This window comes from Botryllus schlosseri, chromosome 11 (assembly GCF_051294905.1).
Source record: "Botryllus schlosseri isolate E-star chromosome 11, Bs_hap1, whole genome shotgun sequence".
NCBI classification, from domain to species: Eukaryota; Metazoa; Chordata; class Ascidiacea; order Stolidobranchia; family Styelidae; genus Botryllus; species Botryllus schlosseri.
This window is the reverse complement of record NC_137246.1, coordinates 4,182,175-4,200,161: the sequence shown is the minus strand read 5'-3', so window position 1 is coordinate 4,200,161 and position 17,987 is coordinate 4,182,175. Positions and strand designations below refer to the sequence as shown.

Sequence of the window (17,987 nt, the reverse complement as noted above, 5' to 3'; positions counted from 1 at the left end):
ACCACCACATAATGAAGTTTAGGCTAACATGATACTCCGAATGGTGTGCCAAAAATTCGGCAGCGAGAAAACCGATTCAGTCATGAATGATCGAAAATTTTCGCTATTGGTGCAAATAAACTATATAATCGAGATGGTGTGAAAATGAGGTTCACGTTCGCGTTCTGTGTGTGAACCTCATAAATTTAGAGGTTCACGGTCACAAACGAACCTTTGAAGGTTATGCACTGTGAACCTTCATATATTACAATTTTCACTTCATTATAACATCTTTAATTTAAATTTATTGCATTTCAACTGCGGGCCCCTCTATGCATGGCACTGGAAGCATAACAAATTAGCACTAAATGAGGAATGAGCATGCATATTGACAATTTCAAAAAAATTTCTTGCTTTGCTACAAAAATTTGTTCGAGATATCCAGCTTTCCGTTTGTGAATGTTCCGTGATTCTCTATGCTGTGAGCTTGAGCCTAAATGACACAGCATCAAGAGCGAAATACACTATACATGTTTGTTTCCATGTATTCATGGTGTGTGTCGCCTACGATGGTCATTTACACCAGGCAGTGGTGGCCCTACGATTGGGGAGACCCTGGGCGAGACTTCCGGGAGCCCCCTATAAGTATGATGTAATCGCAGACCCCTCTTTGCCCCCCCCCCCCCTTAACAGGCATGCAGAGACTTGATGATTGTGGTGATATGTGACATTTATAACAAATGCGGAGATTTGATGATTGACTCATCTGAACGCAATCATCTTCTTGATCGGTACAAGGATTTCCACATCTATTCGCTACAAACCTTGAAAAAAGCGCTAAAACCAAAGAGGGGGGCTTCGACCAAGGGGCCCCGGGCGACCGCCCACCTCGCCCACCCCAAAAGCCACCACTGAGACCAGGGCAATTTTCCTCATTTTTATTTCGTAGCTGCCGACTTGTAGCACGGCCCAATTTTCTACTTTTTTAAGACACCGCTTACACAAATGAAATAGCGTGGAAGAGCCTAGATAAACCTCTAACACTTGGGCTGGAATTTTGGAGTCGACCTTGGTGATGCAGCCGTGGATTATACCACTGACTATGCTATCTCGCCGCAATACACTATATGTAGTCAACGAATGGTGCTTTATCTGGTGTAAAAATCTAGCATGTGTGCGGGTCAATCTTGACTTCATATGTTTATTGTATTATAAAAACAAAATCGGTACGATCAGGCTGTTGGCTGCTACTGCATAATTTGTTAATTGGGTATTGGGTAATATCGGTAGCATAGAAACCCATCTCATACTCTGCGCAATATCAACGTCGCGATACCGAGAAACCGAATACATTGTCCGGTCTGGCCAAGACCTTTAAGGTGTAAGCTGATATTCCCTTGCAAGTCCTTGTCGAAATTGCAGGCAATACGACGGAAAATAATGATTTTATAGGATTATATGATTTGATTACCCCAGTTAATACATTTGGCCAATTTTAGAACGTCAATATGTACTTCAGCATAGTGCAAATATGTTGCCCGCGTCGTCGCTAGGTATCGCGTACATTAATAAAGGCTCTCACTTCACTGAAATGAAGGGTTGGAACTGGCAATATAATGTCATAAGGTTCATGTTAACATTCACACAGAACCTTTCAAAAAAGTTCGCGTTCACACAAACCTGAACCTTTCAGAGGTTCACATCATCCCTATACTACATAAACTTTCTGCTTACACTGAGTAGAATGAATGTGCTCACAAGTACAAGTGAAAACATCCACCCAACTGTAGGGTCTGCGGGCAAAGCCCCCGGAAATTTGGCTTATCGCCCTGTGGGGGCGCAAAACCAACGTTTTGGGGGGTGGACTGACGAAGTGTTTTTTCGAACAGGAGTTGCGAATGGCCCTATAGCTGCTGTAAGGTGTTTTCTTGCGGCACGCATTGTGCTCGTAGTTGTCAGAGTAGCCTGCGTCTGGTGGCAGTGGACAATGAGCAACGTAACACGAATAGGTAGGCTACTTGGTTCGACTCCGAAATGCTTCTTCTCTCAATAGTGTCAAAAAGAATTATATTCGAGTTGGCGTGGTCGGTTAAACCCACGGCTTTCGGCGCGAAAAACTGTAAGCGACTCTCGGCGGTAGCACGTTTATCTGGACAGGGCAATGTTAGTTACCTTTACTCGCAGACTGGCTACCATAAAATCACATGAAGATAATTAATTACGATCGAAAGCCTTTAAATGTCACTCTCTAACACCATATAATTACAAAACAACCGGATGCCTGCTTTACATATTGACTTCATTTTAATTTTAACAATTCACCGGTCCGCCAGACATTTTTTGAAATTTTACCGGTCCGCGAGGGGAAAAAGGTTGAGAACCACTGTTATAGGCTACACCAGTGTCGTGAAAACGATTACTTATTGGGATTGCAATTCATGACCTCTGCAACATCCTGGAAGAGCACATTTTTAAGTGTTATAGCCAGATTTCGTGGTTCGAAATCAATGTCCAGCAGTTACGTTTAGCTGAATATCTATTGTTTTACGACATGACCTAATGTGAAGGGTCAATAAATAGTTTATACCAGTTGTTCAAAAACAGGGGTCCGCGAGACAATTTCTTAGGCATTTCGGCGACGGCCAGTAACGCTCCACGCCGCACCAAGACGTATAAAGTTTAGGCCAGCATTGGACGTCGAGAAGTGTGCCAAAAAATTCGACAGCGAGAAAACCTTGGCCGAAAAGGACTCCCCTTATGTTGACCGACAACTTCAATATATACGTGTCTAATTGTCCATAGTTGCCTAAATTGCTCATGCCGAATCTTCCTGTCCTGGCAACATGAATGAACCTCACAGGACAAATGCCATCCCGCAACGAAAAATTATTTGGCAGTGAAGAAATACCAATCGGGAATCGTGTGCGTTTTTTAGTTTAGTACGTATTCACGATTTTAATATCTTTTCACATAGCAGACAACATGTTAAGAACTAATTATGCCAACGGGCCCATCCGAATAGGCTATGTTTACTTTTATTACGGGCCTTAAATTTTCAAAGACAACAGCTCACTCAGCTCTGCCGTTACTCCGACTACTTGGGCTAAGAGAGGATGAAAAATTTATGGCAATTTATATGCAATTACCATTATAACTAACCGATTTAATCAGGATGTATGGAAAATTTTCACGCCTCGCGCGAATTGGCCGGACAAAGTCCCTAATCACGGAGCGCAAGGAATTTTGTACACAAGTAGTGATGAAAACGTAGATGCCGATGGGCTTTGCCTCCGAGGAGTCTGGTTTATAACACTATGGGGGTCCAAGATTAATGTTTTGGTAGGGGGGCTGACGAAGTGCTGTTTCGGCCCTGAGTGTCACTATGCATTTTTGTCATTTAATTGTGCGCATACCCACTCCACCATAACATACACATCTTTTTACAGAAATAAGTCTACCTGTATTCGTAATAAGGAGCACATCACTATAGAAGTACATTAGTCTAGTGGTGCGAAACCTGCGGGTTCATCGGCGGTATTTTGACGCTGACCATTTGCGCGTCAGAACACACCAAGAGATATGTGTTATGTTCTTGATCTTATTGAACAATAACTCAATACGACGAGGTTGCAATATGAAATCAGTATATATTAACAGCAGAATAACTTTAAGACAGGCGACACGATCCAGAGTTCAGTTAAATGAAAGACGACGAGACAACAGAACACAGGGTATAAATACAACGCAAGGCACACGAGGAAATAATGATTGGCGCTAATTACTAGTCCTAAACAGGATAGAGTCAAACGATACCAACGTAAATACACGAACATAACAGTCCTCCCCTGTAAGTTAAAGGGTACAAGGAGATCACGTCGGCCGATAGAAATCTGTTTGTTTTCTATTTCTAACGGGGTAACGTCTACCCGACGTAGGAGCAGGACTAGCTGCATGACGTTGTGCCCTATTCCTGGCCAATGGTTGCTCAGCTTGGGACTGTTGAGGCTGAGCAACTTCCTGTGTGGCTGTATCATTGCCAGCTGAAATTAAGCGTGGTTGGAGTTGGTTTTTGTGCCTCCTCCAATACCCATGATCCGTTTTTATAATGTACACAACACGCCCCAGTATTTCCGTCACCACGCCAGGAACCCACTTTGGTCCGCTTCGGTAACTGCGAGCGTAAACCGAGGAACCAATCTCGAAATGAGTGACTGATTGTCTAGGCGTAACGGGTTTCGATTTATCGAAGGGCGAGCACAAACTTAACAAATTGCGCGGCTGCCGACCATGTAAAATCTCGGCAGGCGTTTTCCAGTCTATGCCCGGGTGCGGTGCACATCGGTACGTAGCGAGAAGTGTTTGGAGCGCAAAGTTGAGATCTTTTCCCCCGTCGCAATTTTTTATCAATCCAGCTTTCAGAGTCTGGACGAAACGCTCCGCTTCCCCGTTAGAGGCAGGGTGAAAAGACGGTGATACGATATGGCTGATTGCCAAATTAGAGCAAAACGTATCGAATTCATTCGATGTGAATTGCGGCCCGCCATCCGTGACAATTGTTATGGGCAAGCCTTCAATAGAAAAGACTTCCCTCAAAGCGTTGACCACTCACAAGGTTGTGGTAGAACCGACATTCATTACTTTAACGAAAGGATATTTCGAATGCGCATCGACGATGACAAGAAACATTTTATTGTTTATTGGACCTGCGAAATCCAAGTGAATTCGATCAAAGCTTTCGGAAGTTTTAGGCCATTCGCGATACTGACGATCAGGCGCTTTCATTACTTTGCGGCAAGCGTCGCAACTCTTCACGAGATTTTCAATGTCGCGATTAATGGAAGGCCATGCGATGTAACGTCGAGCCATCTGCTTCATTTTCGCGATACCCCACCCCAATGTCCTTCGTGCAACAGTGATAAGACTCGCGAGCGAAGTGACTGCGGAATTACTACGCGCTGAAAACCATCAATATTGAGCATGACTATGTCTTCGTGCAGAGAGAGCGAATGTTTGCGAGTCGAAAACCAAGAAAAATCATCAATGTGCACCTTTGGATTCCAATTACCATGAGTGACAGATAATTTTACTAGTTTCATGGTTTTGTCCTTCAGCGTCGCGTCGCGAATTTCATCGCGAGTTAACGGTAAGCCATCGAATGCCATATTAATAGCGTGAACGATCTCCGCGTTTTCACGAATTTCCAGTTCGTCAAACTCAGGGTCTGGACCCTTCGGTAGGCGAGATAAACCGTCGGCGTTTCCGTGCTGATTAGTCGGTTTATAGCGAATATCGTATTGGTAAGCCATGAGCGTTAGTGCCCATCGCTGTAAGCGTTGCGCTGTAATCACGGGAATTTTCTTGTCTGGCGAGAAAATAGCTAAAAGCGGTTTGTGGTCCGTTACGAGCGTAAATTTTCTACCATACAAGAATTGACGAAATTTAGTGACTCCGTAAATGATTGACAGAGCTTCCTTCTCTATTTGAGAGTAGGATTTTTGCGAATCCGAAAGCGTTTTCGATGCGTGTGCGATCGGTCTCTCTTCGCCATCGTGCTCGATTGAGAGTACAGCGCCGATTCCGAATTGAGAAGCATCAGTCGACAAAATGAGCTGCTTGTTTACATCATAATGAGCTAACTGCGTAGCGTCGATTACGTCGTTTTTGAGAATGCGAAAAGCTGCATCACAGTCCGCATTCCAAATGAATTTCGCGTCTTTTTGAAGAAGACGGTACAAGGCAGCGGCTTTATTCGTAAAATTAGGAATAAACGCGCGATAATAATTGACTTTGCCCAGGAATGCCTGTAGCTGGCGAACATCCTGAGGTTTAGGCAACTGTTTGATTGCTTCAACGGATTTGTTAGACGGGCGTTTGCCGTCCTTGTCGATTATATGACCAAGGTACTCGATACTACTTTTGAAAAATTCACATTTAGCGAAGTTGACGGTGAAACCGTATTCGGTGAGGCGCTCAAAGAGTAGCGATAAGTTGCGAAAATGGTCGCGTTCATCAATGCCAGTAACGATTATGTCATCGATAAAACTAGCAACACCGGGTAAGCCGGCGATCATGGCATCAATACAGCGTTGAAAATTTGCGGGACTAGATGCGACTCCGAAACACATGCGTCGATAACGGAATAGACCGAATTGCGTGTTGATCACACACAAATTCTTCGCATCATCATCTAATTCTAGCTGAAAATAAGCATCGGCAAGATCAATTTTCGTGAAGATACAACCACCCTGGAGCTTGTGAAGAATTTCATCCAAGGAAGGCAGGGGATGTTGATCTATCTGAATCTGTTGATTCAATGCTTTGAAGTCACCACAAATGCGTACTGATCCATTTGATTTAGTGACGGCAACAATTGGTGCTGCCCAATCACTGTAATTGATTGGTTCGAGAATACCTTGATTGACTAATCTATTCAATTGGTTGCCGGTGAACCCAGCCCTCGGTGAACCCAGCCTCACAAACCCAGCCCTCGGTGAACCCAGCCCTCGGTGAATTCGGCCCTCGGGAACTTTTGTATTCCCAAGCGTGCGGGGGAGATAACGCGACGCTCACATACTCTACTTGTTTGTTTTGTGGTATTCATGGTGTTTCTCGAATACTATGGACCTCGGTGAATTCCGCCCCTGAACAATTTTGAATTAAAGCTGGGAGCTGGGATATTAGGGTTGGCGGAGGTAGGATATTAGGGTTGCTGGAGGTGGGATATTAGGGTTGGTGGAGGTGGGATATTAGGGTTGCCGGAGGTGGGATATTAGGGTTGCCGGAGGTGAGATATTAGGGTTGGGGGAGGGGGGATATTAGGGTTGCCGGAGGTGAGATATTAGGGTTGGGGGAGGGGGGATATTAGGGTTGGTGGAGGTGGGATATTAGGGTTGCCGGAGGTGAGACATTAGGGTTGGGGGAGGGGGGATATTAGGGTTGGTGGAGGTGGGATATTAGGGTTGGTGGAGGTGGGATATTAGGGTTGCCGGAGGTGAGATATTAGGGTTGCCGGAGGAGGGATATCAGGGTTGCCGGAGGTGGGATATTAGGGTTGCCGGAGGTGAGATATTAGGGTTGGGGGAGGGGGGATATTAGGGTTGGAGGAGGTGGGATATTAGGGTTGCCGGAGGTGGGATATTGGGGTTGGTCTTGGTGGAGGTGGGATATTAGGGTTGTCGGAGGTGGGATATTAGGGTTGCCGGGGGTGGGATATTAGGGGAGGGGGAGAGGGGATATTAGGGTTGCCGGTGAATACAAAATTTCCTGAGGGCGGAATTCACCGAGGGCCGGGTTCACCGAGGTCCGAGTTCACCGAGGGCCGAGTTTGTAAGGCCGCGCTTGGCGCTTTCGCAATCCGTGATCTGATCACGCCGTGACTGCGTGATCTACGCATGCCCTGACCTCCTTACAAGATCGACAAATCAGTTGATAATAATCTTATTAGTTTAATAATTCATAATGATACTTGTTAATACACATAATTACAAAAGTTCCCGAGGGCCGAGTTCACCGAGGGCTGGGTTCACCGAGGGCTGGGTTTGTGAGGCTGGGTTCACCGAGGGCTGGGTTCACTGGTAATCATTCAATTCGGTTTGAACAGCGATTTGCCTTGCGAAAGGCAAAGGACGTGGCTTGTTGAATACGGGCTTGGCATTAGGTTTCAAGTGAATCGTCACCTTTGTCTTGGTGCATCGTCCTAACACATTAGAGAAAACGGAGGGAAATTTGGACTGGAAAGATACCAATTTGTCGTTCGAATCAGAAATGTCAATAGTATTACATGATTGCGATTTGACCATCTGCGAGGAAATTGCATCCAAAGCAGACGTTCCCTTAGCGGTCATGGAGAAAGCATCGCTCCAATCGAGACCAAAAATGTTTTGCCCACGGTGTTCGTCGAGAACCACCAATTTTAAGCCAACTCGAACTTCAGAACCCACCTTCACGCTTACAGTGCAAATACCTTTCACTTTCAGTGGCTTGTCGCCATACGCTACGAAAGAGCAATGGTATGCTGAGAGTTTCGGAGAGCCCAAAGTTTTATACCCAGTCAATCCCACCATGGCGGAGGGTGCACCAGTGTCCCACTGTGTCGGCAACGGTATGCCGTTGATGCTGGAGTTGATCCAGAGCTGGTTTCCTACGCGTCGATATAGTTGATCGATGTCGAAGGATAGAAGCGGCACTGAGCAGAAATTGACGGATGTGACCTGTTGCGTGATGCTAGGTTTGGTAGACATGCACACAGGTTTGATATGACCTTTACGACCACATTTCTGACATACTGAATGTCGATATTGACAGTCTTTTCTCTGGTGATCGATGAAGCAGCGGCTGCAGGATTTGAGTCTTTCCGGGAAGTTGCCTTGGATGGATTTGGAAGGTTTTTTCCCCTTCTGATAACTTCCCGTCATTTTGTTGACGATGGAAGTATCTTTACCGTTACTCTCGCCCTGGATAACCCTATCAGTTTCCAGCGTTCTCACGTATGTTGCGGCTACTTTGAGAACGTCGTCTAGGGATGGATTGGTTTGTGTTAGACAATGCCGTCTCACATCCGCGTGCGGCGTTTCTTTAATGATGAGATCGCGCATTAGCTCATCAACGTAGCTTTGATCACAGCCATCTCTTGAGCATATGAAGTTGCAATCCTTGGAGATTCCGCGTAGAGTAGCGATCCAATCGGCGTACGATTGTCCCGGCTGCATTTTGCAATTGTAAAATTCGTACCTGGCAGCTTGCACATGAATTGAATCCTTGAAGTGTGTAGACAACTTCTCAGTCAACGCGTCGAAAGTTTGCGCACTGACATCAGCAGCACCAAACAAATTACGTAGGAGCGAGTACGTTTCAGGTCCAACCCATGATAGTAGACACGCTCTTTTCTTCTCCATGTTGGAAATGCCGTAAATTGCAAGGTGATGGTTGAATCGTTGCAGATATTGGTCCCACTTCTCCTTTGATTTTATGAACGAATCAAACTTCGGAGCGGTAGCTTCAGATGTTGACGCACCGGGACTCAACCTCTGCGCTAATTGCGCCATTTCTTCTTTATGCTGTGCGCGTTGTTGGTCCAGATCTTCTCTGTGCCGAGCATTTTGCTGCTCCAGCTGATCTTTTTGATTTGCCATTGTTTCATGTAGACTCGCCATCATTGCCTGCTGCTTCTCGAGCAGCTTCAATATACCTGAATCCATGCTTAATTCGTCGCACAAATAACTTTGAATCCGACTTCTGACACCAATTGTTATGTTCTTGATCTTGTTGAACAATAACTCAATACGACGAGGTTGCAATATGAAATCAGTATATATTAACAGCAGAATAACTTTAAGACAGGCGACACGATCCAGAGTTCAGTTAAATGAAAGACGACGAGACAACAGAACACAGGGTATAAATACAACGCAAGGCACACGAGGAAATAATGATTGGCGCTAATTACTAGTCCTAAACAGGATAGAGTCAAACGATACCAACGTAAATACACGAACATAACAATATGAAGGTTTAGCGGACATGTGCCTACACGAGAAGTTCGCTGCCAAAAGATCACTCGCGATTAGATAGTGGCCACAAATTTTCACGGCATGTGGTCCGGAACATTCGATATTGATACGTTCAGACACCAAAGTAGTTGGCACCGAAGTCTAAGCCTCGCGTGGTACAAATGCGACCCTCGGACGAAAATAATGCTCTCCGTGTTGAAATGCGAATTGAAATGGAAATTTTCCTTTAGTTCAGTCTGGTATAGCTTACGTGTGATCGATTCCAATATCTTTCGAGTAACGACAAGCATTACCTGAGTTTACGAAAAAGCAGCATGTTTCAACGAGTAATTATTAATGTTGACAAAGTTGATTCCCTAAATCGAAAAACTTCTCGCTTCACGCGACAAGAAAATAACTGTACATTGAGTTTCATATCACTGGTTGATGCTTACTAAGCCGCTAGAAACAATTTAGTTATGCCTATTCTAAAATAACTTTGCCGTTAGCTATTTCAGTTCGTTTGTGAACCGAGTAATACCGTTTGTGAATCGGATGTATAAAGCATAGTGAGGAAATTATCCGTATGGGTAGGACGGGTCCGAAAGATTCGTCTCCCAGATATTAGATTAATCGCTCTACGAAGGCCAAGACCACCGTCAAATATCATTCACGATATCAGAGTTGCGTTCTAAAAACTCAACCAAACATAGCCGCAAAATTCGGCTGTACACCCGCCACGTTAAGACCATGAAATCAAACATGTTGTTTTTGTTCAATTTGTAAGGGACCGTAAGTCATTGACGAATTGCCAGGGACCGTAATTTTTTTTCGAGAAGTTTGAAAACTACTGATTTATACTATAATTCTATAAATAGCCCAGGGTTGTAATGACTCGACTCGAGTCTCGATTTTCTGATGACTCGACTTGACTCGAGTCAATTTGTGTATTGAGTCGACTTGGACTCGAGTCATTGCGCATGACTCGAACCAAGTCATATGACTCGAGATTCAGACTGCCAAGACCGACATTTCATTGTAATTTCGAAGAATAGTCAAGTAACCACGCTATTGGGATTTCGTATATTGGTACATGGTGATTGAAAATGCGACCTGAAACTGCTAAAAGTGAGGAAAATTAGTATAGTATAAATGCGAACCATTCGATAGCACCAAACACAATTATAGAAAGTGGGTTTAATATGACTTTAACTGGAAACTGGGCAGTCAACACAATGACTTGGACTCGGACTCGAGTCATAATACCATGACTCGGACTCGACCCTCTGCTCGCTGACTAGGACGCGGCCTTGACTCGGTGGTAAATTGAAAATGACTCGACTTGACTCGAGTCAAAACTATAAAACTGAGATTGACTGCTTACTCGGATCCTCGCGACTTGGTTACAACTAAGAAATATCCTCCCCTATAACATGTTCTCGTGGTGGAGGCTTATCAATAAAAATACGTCATCACACGTTCCAGTAAGAAAATTACTTGAATTTACTCTGCACAGTTGAAAGGGAATAAACATAAGCGTAAAAGCAGTCGAAAGCGGACACTAGGCAATGGGCATGATATTTCCGTCATCCAGGTCATGTTCAGGATGTTTGACGTGATCGATAGCACACATGGAGTCTATCTGCTCCTATTGATCCCAACACTTGCATGATCTAAATGAGCTTATTTCCACCCCGATCTAGTGACGAAAGCATTCCCTGTTCTCTTCGCCGTACATCCAATCGATCAAGTTCTGCACTGTTCTTGGCACGACGCCATCGCTAAAAAGAGGTCTTTCCCAAGTCGATTCGTCGTACTCGGGGTTGTAAATGTCGTCAATATTGATGCCGTGCAAAGCTCTGCAGATTTGACAGTAACGCGTTGACCTCCCGTACTGGGGTATCTGCTCTGGCTTCATGACGACCCACCTACAAAACATGATCGTATTTGTAGATACTATCCTGACACTGCGGAACAGGACCAATTTGATGTGGGCCACAGAGAGATATTTTGAAATAATGAACTGATAAACTGAACTATACGAGTAGAACATCGCCTGTGCAGGCTTAAATATAGCAGACACTATTGCAGTGGTCGGGAACCTATGGCTCGCGAGCCATATATGGCTCTTTTGGCTATAAAATATGGCTCTTTGCCAAATATTTATTTTTGTACTGAATTGATCAATATTCCAGCGACTTTTTAGTAAATTTTCATCACGGCCAGAATAATTATCCTCGTGGCAGTGTAAACAATTATACACGTCATCGAGAGGCAAAGACAATGCCGTCTTCAGTTTAGGGGCTCGGACCCACCCTTTTGAAAATCCTCAAATTTAGGTTACTGTCGCGCCGGCGGCCAATATCTGTCGCGAATTTGATATACCCGACTCGAAATCTTGGATTGTGCGATACGTTGTTTACTACAATCAAACAGCATATAGCAGACATGCTGGTAAAGCCCATATCACAATGCAGTTTGCGAATACACATTGTATTCCTGATATACGGTGCGAAATAACTGCCGTGGACGTGACATTCACAATTACAAACTCGAATTACAAACAAGGCCATAGCTATCCACGTCGTTGATTGGCAAGTATATAGCTCTGTAGTATACCGGCGATAAAATGTAGCCGTGCAGCGCCACGTTATGATACCGCCGAGAATTGAGAAGTCGATCAATATTTAGATCCTCGAAATCAGTGTGACAACTACATTTGATAATTATCAGTTGCATTAAATTCTAAGCTACTTTCGATGGATTGCGTTAAGAATAATGAGGCTTGGCCCGTCTGAACCTTAACTCTCGTTTCGAGCTATATTTTCGAACAGTAAAAAACCAGTATTTTCGGGGAAAATGTGGCGCACTCGGCAAATCCCATGTAGTGAGTTCGAATTAGTGCTACCATGACGTCCCAGGTTTTTTAATTGTGACGTAGCAGCATATTTGCATGTATGGCTCTTTGGGAGTTAAAATGGAAAAAATAGGTCCGATATGGCTCTTCGGACAAAAAAGGTTCCCGACCACTGCACTATTGGATAAGTCGGCACAAGTAGCCTACGTACGAGCATATATCAGTGGTTCCTTACTTGTGTTCCACAGAACACTTGGGGCTCCATGAGCCAGTGTCAGGGGTTCCGTGGAGGGCAAGACACACACTCAACTCACACGTATGATTTGTGATAATGCGACCGTCTTGGACATCATTGGTTGCAGGCAATTAGGCCTGACCGCTGTGGTGGTACACCAAGGCTACACATTCATCAGTGAAGATGGATTCTAAGCTATAAAAAAATCATAAAGGCAATGTATCTGTGAAATAGTCATTGGACGTATTAAAATAGCTGTTGCCAAAGGGCATGTCGTTTGGTTTGAATATAACTTCAATGAAATTCGTTGATATTTCATAACAGATTTGGGAGTTACATTGATAATATACCAAAAGCCCTGCATTTACATCAAGCTTGTTATTGCATGTCTTGCATGCATCCAATATCCATAAACATGATGCGTCTAGTGTGGATACGCCTATTAGAAGCAGGGACAGCGAAAATAGACCGGACAGAATGAAGTCGACTCTGCTGCACATTCAAGCCTAGTGATCAGAGAAGCACATCTTCAGGGTTGTAACCAAGTCACAAGGCTCCGAGTCACAAGTCAATCTCACTTTTATATTTTTGACTCGAGTCAAGTCGGGTCATTTTCAATTCCCACCGAGTCAAGTCCGAGTCCAAGTCAGCGAACAGAGGATCGAGTCCGAGTCATGGTATTATGACTCGAGTCCGAGTCCAAGTCATTGTGTTGACTGCTCAGTTTCCAGTTAAAGTCTTCCTAAACCCACTTTTTATAACTCTGTTTGGTGATATTGAATGGTTCACATTTATAATATATCAATTTTCCTCACATTTAGCAGTTTCTGGTCGCATTTTCAAGCACCAGTACCAACAAACGAAATCCCAATAGTGTGTTGGCGTCGAAGTTACAATGAAATGTCGGTCTTGGCCGTCTCAATCTCGAGTCAATGACTTGCTTCGAGTCATGCGCAATGGTCGAGTCAATACACAGATTGACTCGAGTCGAGTCGAGTCATTTCCGTATTTTGCGAAAATGACTCGAGTCGAGTCGAGTCATCCGAAAATCGTGACTCGAGTCATTACAACCCTGTCTTATACCAGGGGTTCTTAATTGGGGTACGCGTGATAATTTTTGGGATTACGCGAACAAACTCATTCTTCTGGCACTGTGATAATTTTATGCAACAGCTACAAGCTGAAAGCGAGAAAAAAGTTCTTACCGAATGCAGCGTTTCAGGCTGAAACCGCCAATGCTTTTACCATGTTGTGTAACATGACTTGTGTAACATTATTTGCGAATTACTGTTTCTCTATAGTGCAGCGGTGATGAGAGTTAATATGGAGGCTTCTGTATGACCCGCGATTAGTTCTACTAGAACCAGTGTTATCTGCTTATTATGAAGGCTTGATTTGCGCCATTTCAATCTTCAGAATTTCGCTCAGGCAAAATGATAAGCACGTTGTATAGTTCACGAAACTCTTTTACTGTGATTAAATATTTCATATGGACGACAATGCGGTGTGAACGGAACCACGCAACCCGCTACCTAAATTATATTCACTGACACATTCGTTAAATCATATTAGTCTAGCCTACTGTGCGCAAAACGCGAAAAAAATTCTGGGCTCTACTCAACTTTTATGAAAACTGAATGTTGATACTCCGTGACAACAGCCGCGAAATTCCTCAGGCTCTTTCTGATTGCTGTATTTTCATATTTCATATTTTTGAAAGACTCCTTGATACGTGCTGTATGAGCTACAGGGATAAAAGCACATTTATTTGTATTGAGCAACGAAACAGCTTTTAGACTTGACGTTGATGCATTATTAAAGAGGCGCCATAGTCACTGGTCCCAATTTCTCTATAAGACCTTCAACATCCACACAATGGATTAAAAAGGGTTCGGAGGCGAAAAAGCGTGTGTATTCATTATCGCAATGTTTATACCGAGCAAAAGTGATAAGCATAAGTTTGGCTTTCAATCTGGAACCCAAAATAAGAGCAGACTCATTCGACGAAATTCCAATCTCAAATTCAAACTCTAAGTCATTCAGTTCCGCTTGATTCAACTTTGACTACCGACAGGCCCGTAACTGCCACACCCCAAACCCCCCAACTGGGGGCGGGGCTGAGCTCTAAGGGGGCCAAAATTACTTCGTGAATTAGCATAAATTGTATAGTATTTTTTGAAGCTTTATGCAACTTTTTCAAAATTTTTCGCGCAGGGCGCGATTTCAAGTTGCCTATTATCTTAATTTTTGGGTACTCTTCCCACCACACCAGACATGGGTTGATTACTTCATGAATGTAATCAATTGCGATTACGATTACTTCTGAATGACGCGATTACGATTACGATTACAGCAAAATCAGGAAGTAGTCGATTACGATTACGATTACATTGGGAAAGTAATCACGATTACTCACGATTACATTTATTTTGCATCTTAGAAGCTATCTTGGAAGACCATATATGGATTGCGCTGAAAAGGCCTAATGAGATAACAAACTCCCTTTAAAAATGATGATCATTTGCTTTTTACGTCATAATGTATCCATTGCCCATTTTCATAGAGGTCAATTTATCGCGCTCAGCGATTTGCATTCTTGCCAGGTCCATGACTGCTGCAGCCCAAATTTCCCAATAGAGTGCCGAGCGAGCTCGAAGGGGACTCAAAAAGTATTTCGTAAACCAACAAAGTTATAGAGTATTTTCGAGAGATCTAATTAAATTGAAAATCCTCTCTCTAGATCAATGACTGCCAACCGCGGGTCCGAAAGCCGCATGTGGCTCTCAGCTAGCCAACTTGCGGCTCCCCTTGACGTTGGAAAATCCAAGAAAAATAATAAAAAATCAATCTGTAACAACAGAAAAATTGATATTCAAAAATTTCACTTGCTTTGCTTGGAATCCGGAGTTTATAATTTAGGGTGAAGACCAATTCCTTTGGTGTCGAGTAGCGATTCTCTACTCAGCAACGATTTCGTTACTCAACTCACGTCAAAAAGCATGCTCACACTAAAATGAGTCTGGATGGGCACTCAAATTTAAGTCTGCTCATCACCAGACTTAATTAAGTGCAGGTGGTGTTACAACACGTTTTACAACGCTATCTGACCAGCAAACCAATGGATTATTTGACTTGATTGTTAAGTTCAACGGCCGCATTGAATGAATGCTTTTTAACCATGATGAAAATGTTTTCAAGTCCTATTGTAGTTAATGTGGCCACTGACCCTATAGTAATATACAACTTGAGTAGCTAGACATGCAGTCAGATATAAAGACATGACAATTTGTTTATGCGTGTTAAGAAAGTTTTTCTTTTAGTCTGCTACGGTTGAGCCACTACAATATCTTTTGATTATATAACAAACCGGAGGTCACGAATTAAGAACATACACTAAAGTATTTATAACAAGAAACCAGAGGTCATAATTATGAATTACGTTGCCCCAGCTCTACAAGTAGGTAATTGTGTGGCGAGATAGCGCAGTGGTATAATCCACGGCTGTAACACCAATGGGTTGCGGGTTCGAGTCTGAACGATGTCGACTTCGAAATTCCTACCTAAGTGTTGGAGGTTTATCTAGGCTCGTCCTCGCCGCCTCATCCACGTAAGCTGTGTTTTACAAAAAGCTTAGAATTGGGTCGTGCTACAAGTCGGCAGATACGGAATCGAAAATGCATAAAATCGGTCTGGTGTGTCTGTGGTAGTCGACAAACACCATGATTACCTCAAACAAATAAACTCTACAGGTATATCTGACCATCGTGGGTTGAGAGATGATAAAAAATTAATAGTAAAATATTGAAATTACTAAATTTCTTGACGAAATTCAGTCTTCAAGTTGAGATTACCACCCTACAGGTGCTGAAGATCAAGGTTTGGACTGGGAGACGAATTGCTGTTATGGTCCTAGTTCCAGCTACAACCCACCCTAACATGATATATAAGCCCATGGCCATGGCGGCAGGTCCCAATGTTGAATAAAGAATTATGAAATACCGATAGGCACCCGTTCCAAGTAGAGTCATATGAGAATAAGACGAAACGAACATAAAATTCTGCTTTCAACTTAATACAGTTATTGTCCTGCAAGCTGCCGTTACGAGAAATGGCAAAACGGATCGCTTATGACATATATATCACCATCTGTTGATTTTACTGCTTCGTTGTGGCAACCGCAATGTTTTATTTGACGAGTAGAAAATTTCAAATCTTTGTCCGGTGTACGTACGTACTGGATAGGCCTACTGCTCGCCAAGCAGCAATGGTCAAACTGCGTTTAACTAAGCATAAGCATAACCAAACATCAGCACATAAGTTACTATTTCAAACTATAGGCAGAGCGGAGATAAATTATACTGCTGCGAGGTAGTGGCGTGTGGAACGCGTTGATAACCTGATATACAACACGGCGGTTGTTCTTATTATCAGACTTATGGACGACGTCGGTACATCGAATATCTATTTACTGTGGATATACTTCTTACACAATTACGCGCAAAGCTAATAGGCTTCTTCTAACGTAGTAATGAGCAGTGACGTTTGAAAATCAGACGTTTGTGCTCTCACGAACCTGGTATAACATCTTCTCCTTGTTCACGGATGTTCATTTTATGTCATATTCCTTGTACAAATAAAAAGTAATCGTTCTTTCTCAGAGAAATCGATTAGATAGGGTAAGTAGTCGATTACGATTACGATTACTTCGGAATATTTTCGAATGTAATCGATTGCGATTACGATCACTTGAAAATGCTGTAATCGTCGTAATCGATTACGATTACTAATCACGATTACCCCATGTCTGCTTCCCACAAGACTAAATACGCAAGATTTATAGAAATGGGCATATCGGCGTTGGTCATTACCGCGCCACGATGCACCAAGACATATAAAGTAGGCCATGTAACAAGCGACTCCAAGGAGTGTGCCAGAACGATCAGCAGCGAGAAAACCTTGGCCGAAAAGGACAGCCCTAATGCTGACCGAAAACTTCGTTGTATATACAAAATACCCTCTTGGCAATCTCACAAGACAAATACCATCCCACAGGGAAAAATTATATGCCAGTGAAGAAATGCCAATTTGAAATGGTGTGCGTCTTATAGTTTCGTAGCCTACGTTATGGCGATACTACATTTTGTATAAAGCAGACAGGAGGTCACGAAATACCATCATGTTAAGAAGTCATACCAACGGGCCCTACAGTTTCCAAAACACCTCACTCAGGTCTACCGGTAAATCTGATTACGTGAGCAGAGAGGATCAGAAGTTGATAGCAATATATATGCAATTCCCGACTTTACTGGCCGATTTTATCATGAATTTTCGAAAATTTTCGCGCTTGGCGCTGGCTCACTATGCAGTAAACAGTTCATTTCGTGGCAAAAGCAAACAAGGTTATGGGGGTAGGTTTATCACCCTATTG

At 43.3% G+C, this 17,987-nt stretch overlaps 1 protein-coding gene across 2 annotated transcripts in view; it reads right to left on the bottom strand.

Moving 5' to 3' along the window:
- The window catches only part of LOC145450963 (4-galactosyl-N-acetylglucosaminide 3-alpha-L-fucosyltransferase FUT5-like), a 263,546-nt gene that overhangs the window by 235,725 nt on the left and 9,834 nt on the right, over positions 1-17,987 (bottom strand). The window contains exon 6 of one of the 2 annotated variants that reach the window (XM_080329457.1): positions 10,953-11,395. The exons of the other annotated variant lie outside the window; for it this stretch is intronic. Within the exon in view, the coding sequence (XP_080185583.1) occupies positions 11,167-11,395 (229 nt within the window). The 3' untranslated portion in view covers positions 10,953-11,166. Of the gene's footprint in view, positions 1-10,952; positions 11,396-17,987 lie in introns of those variants that run through there. 2 annotated transcript variants of the gene reach the window in all.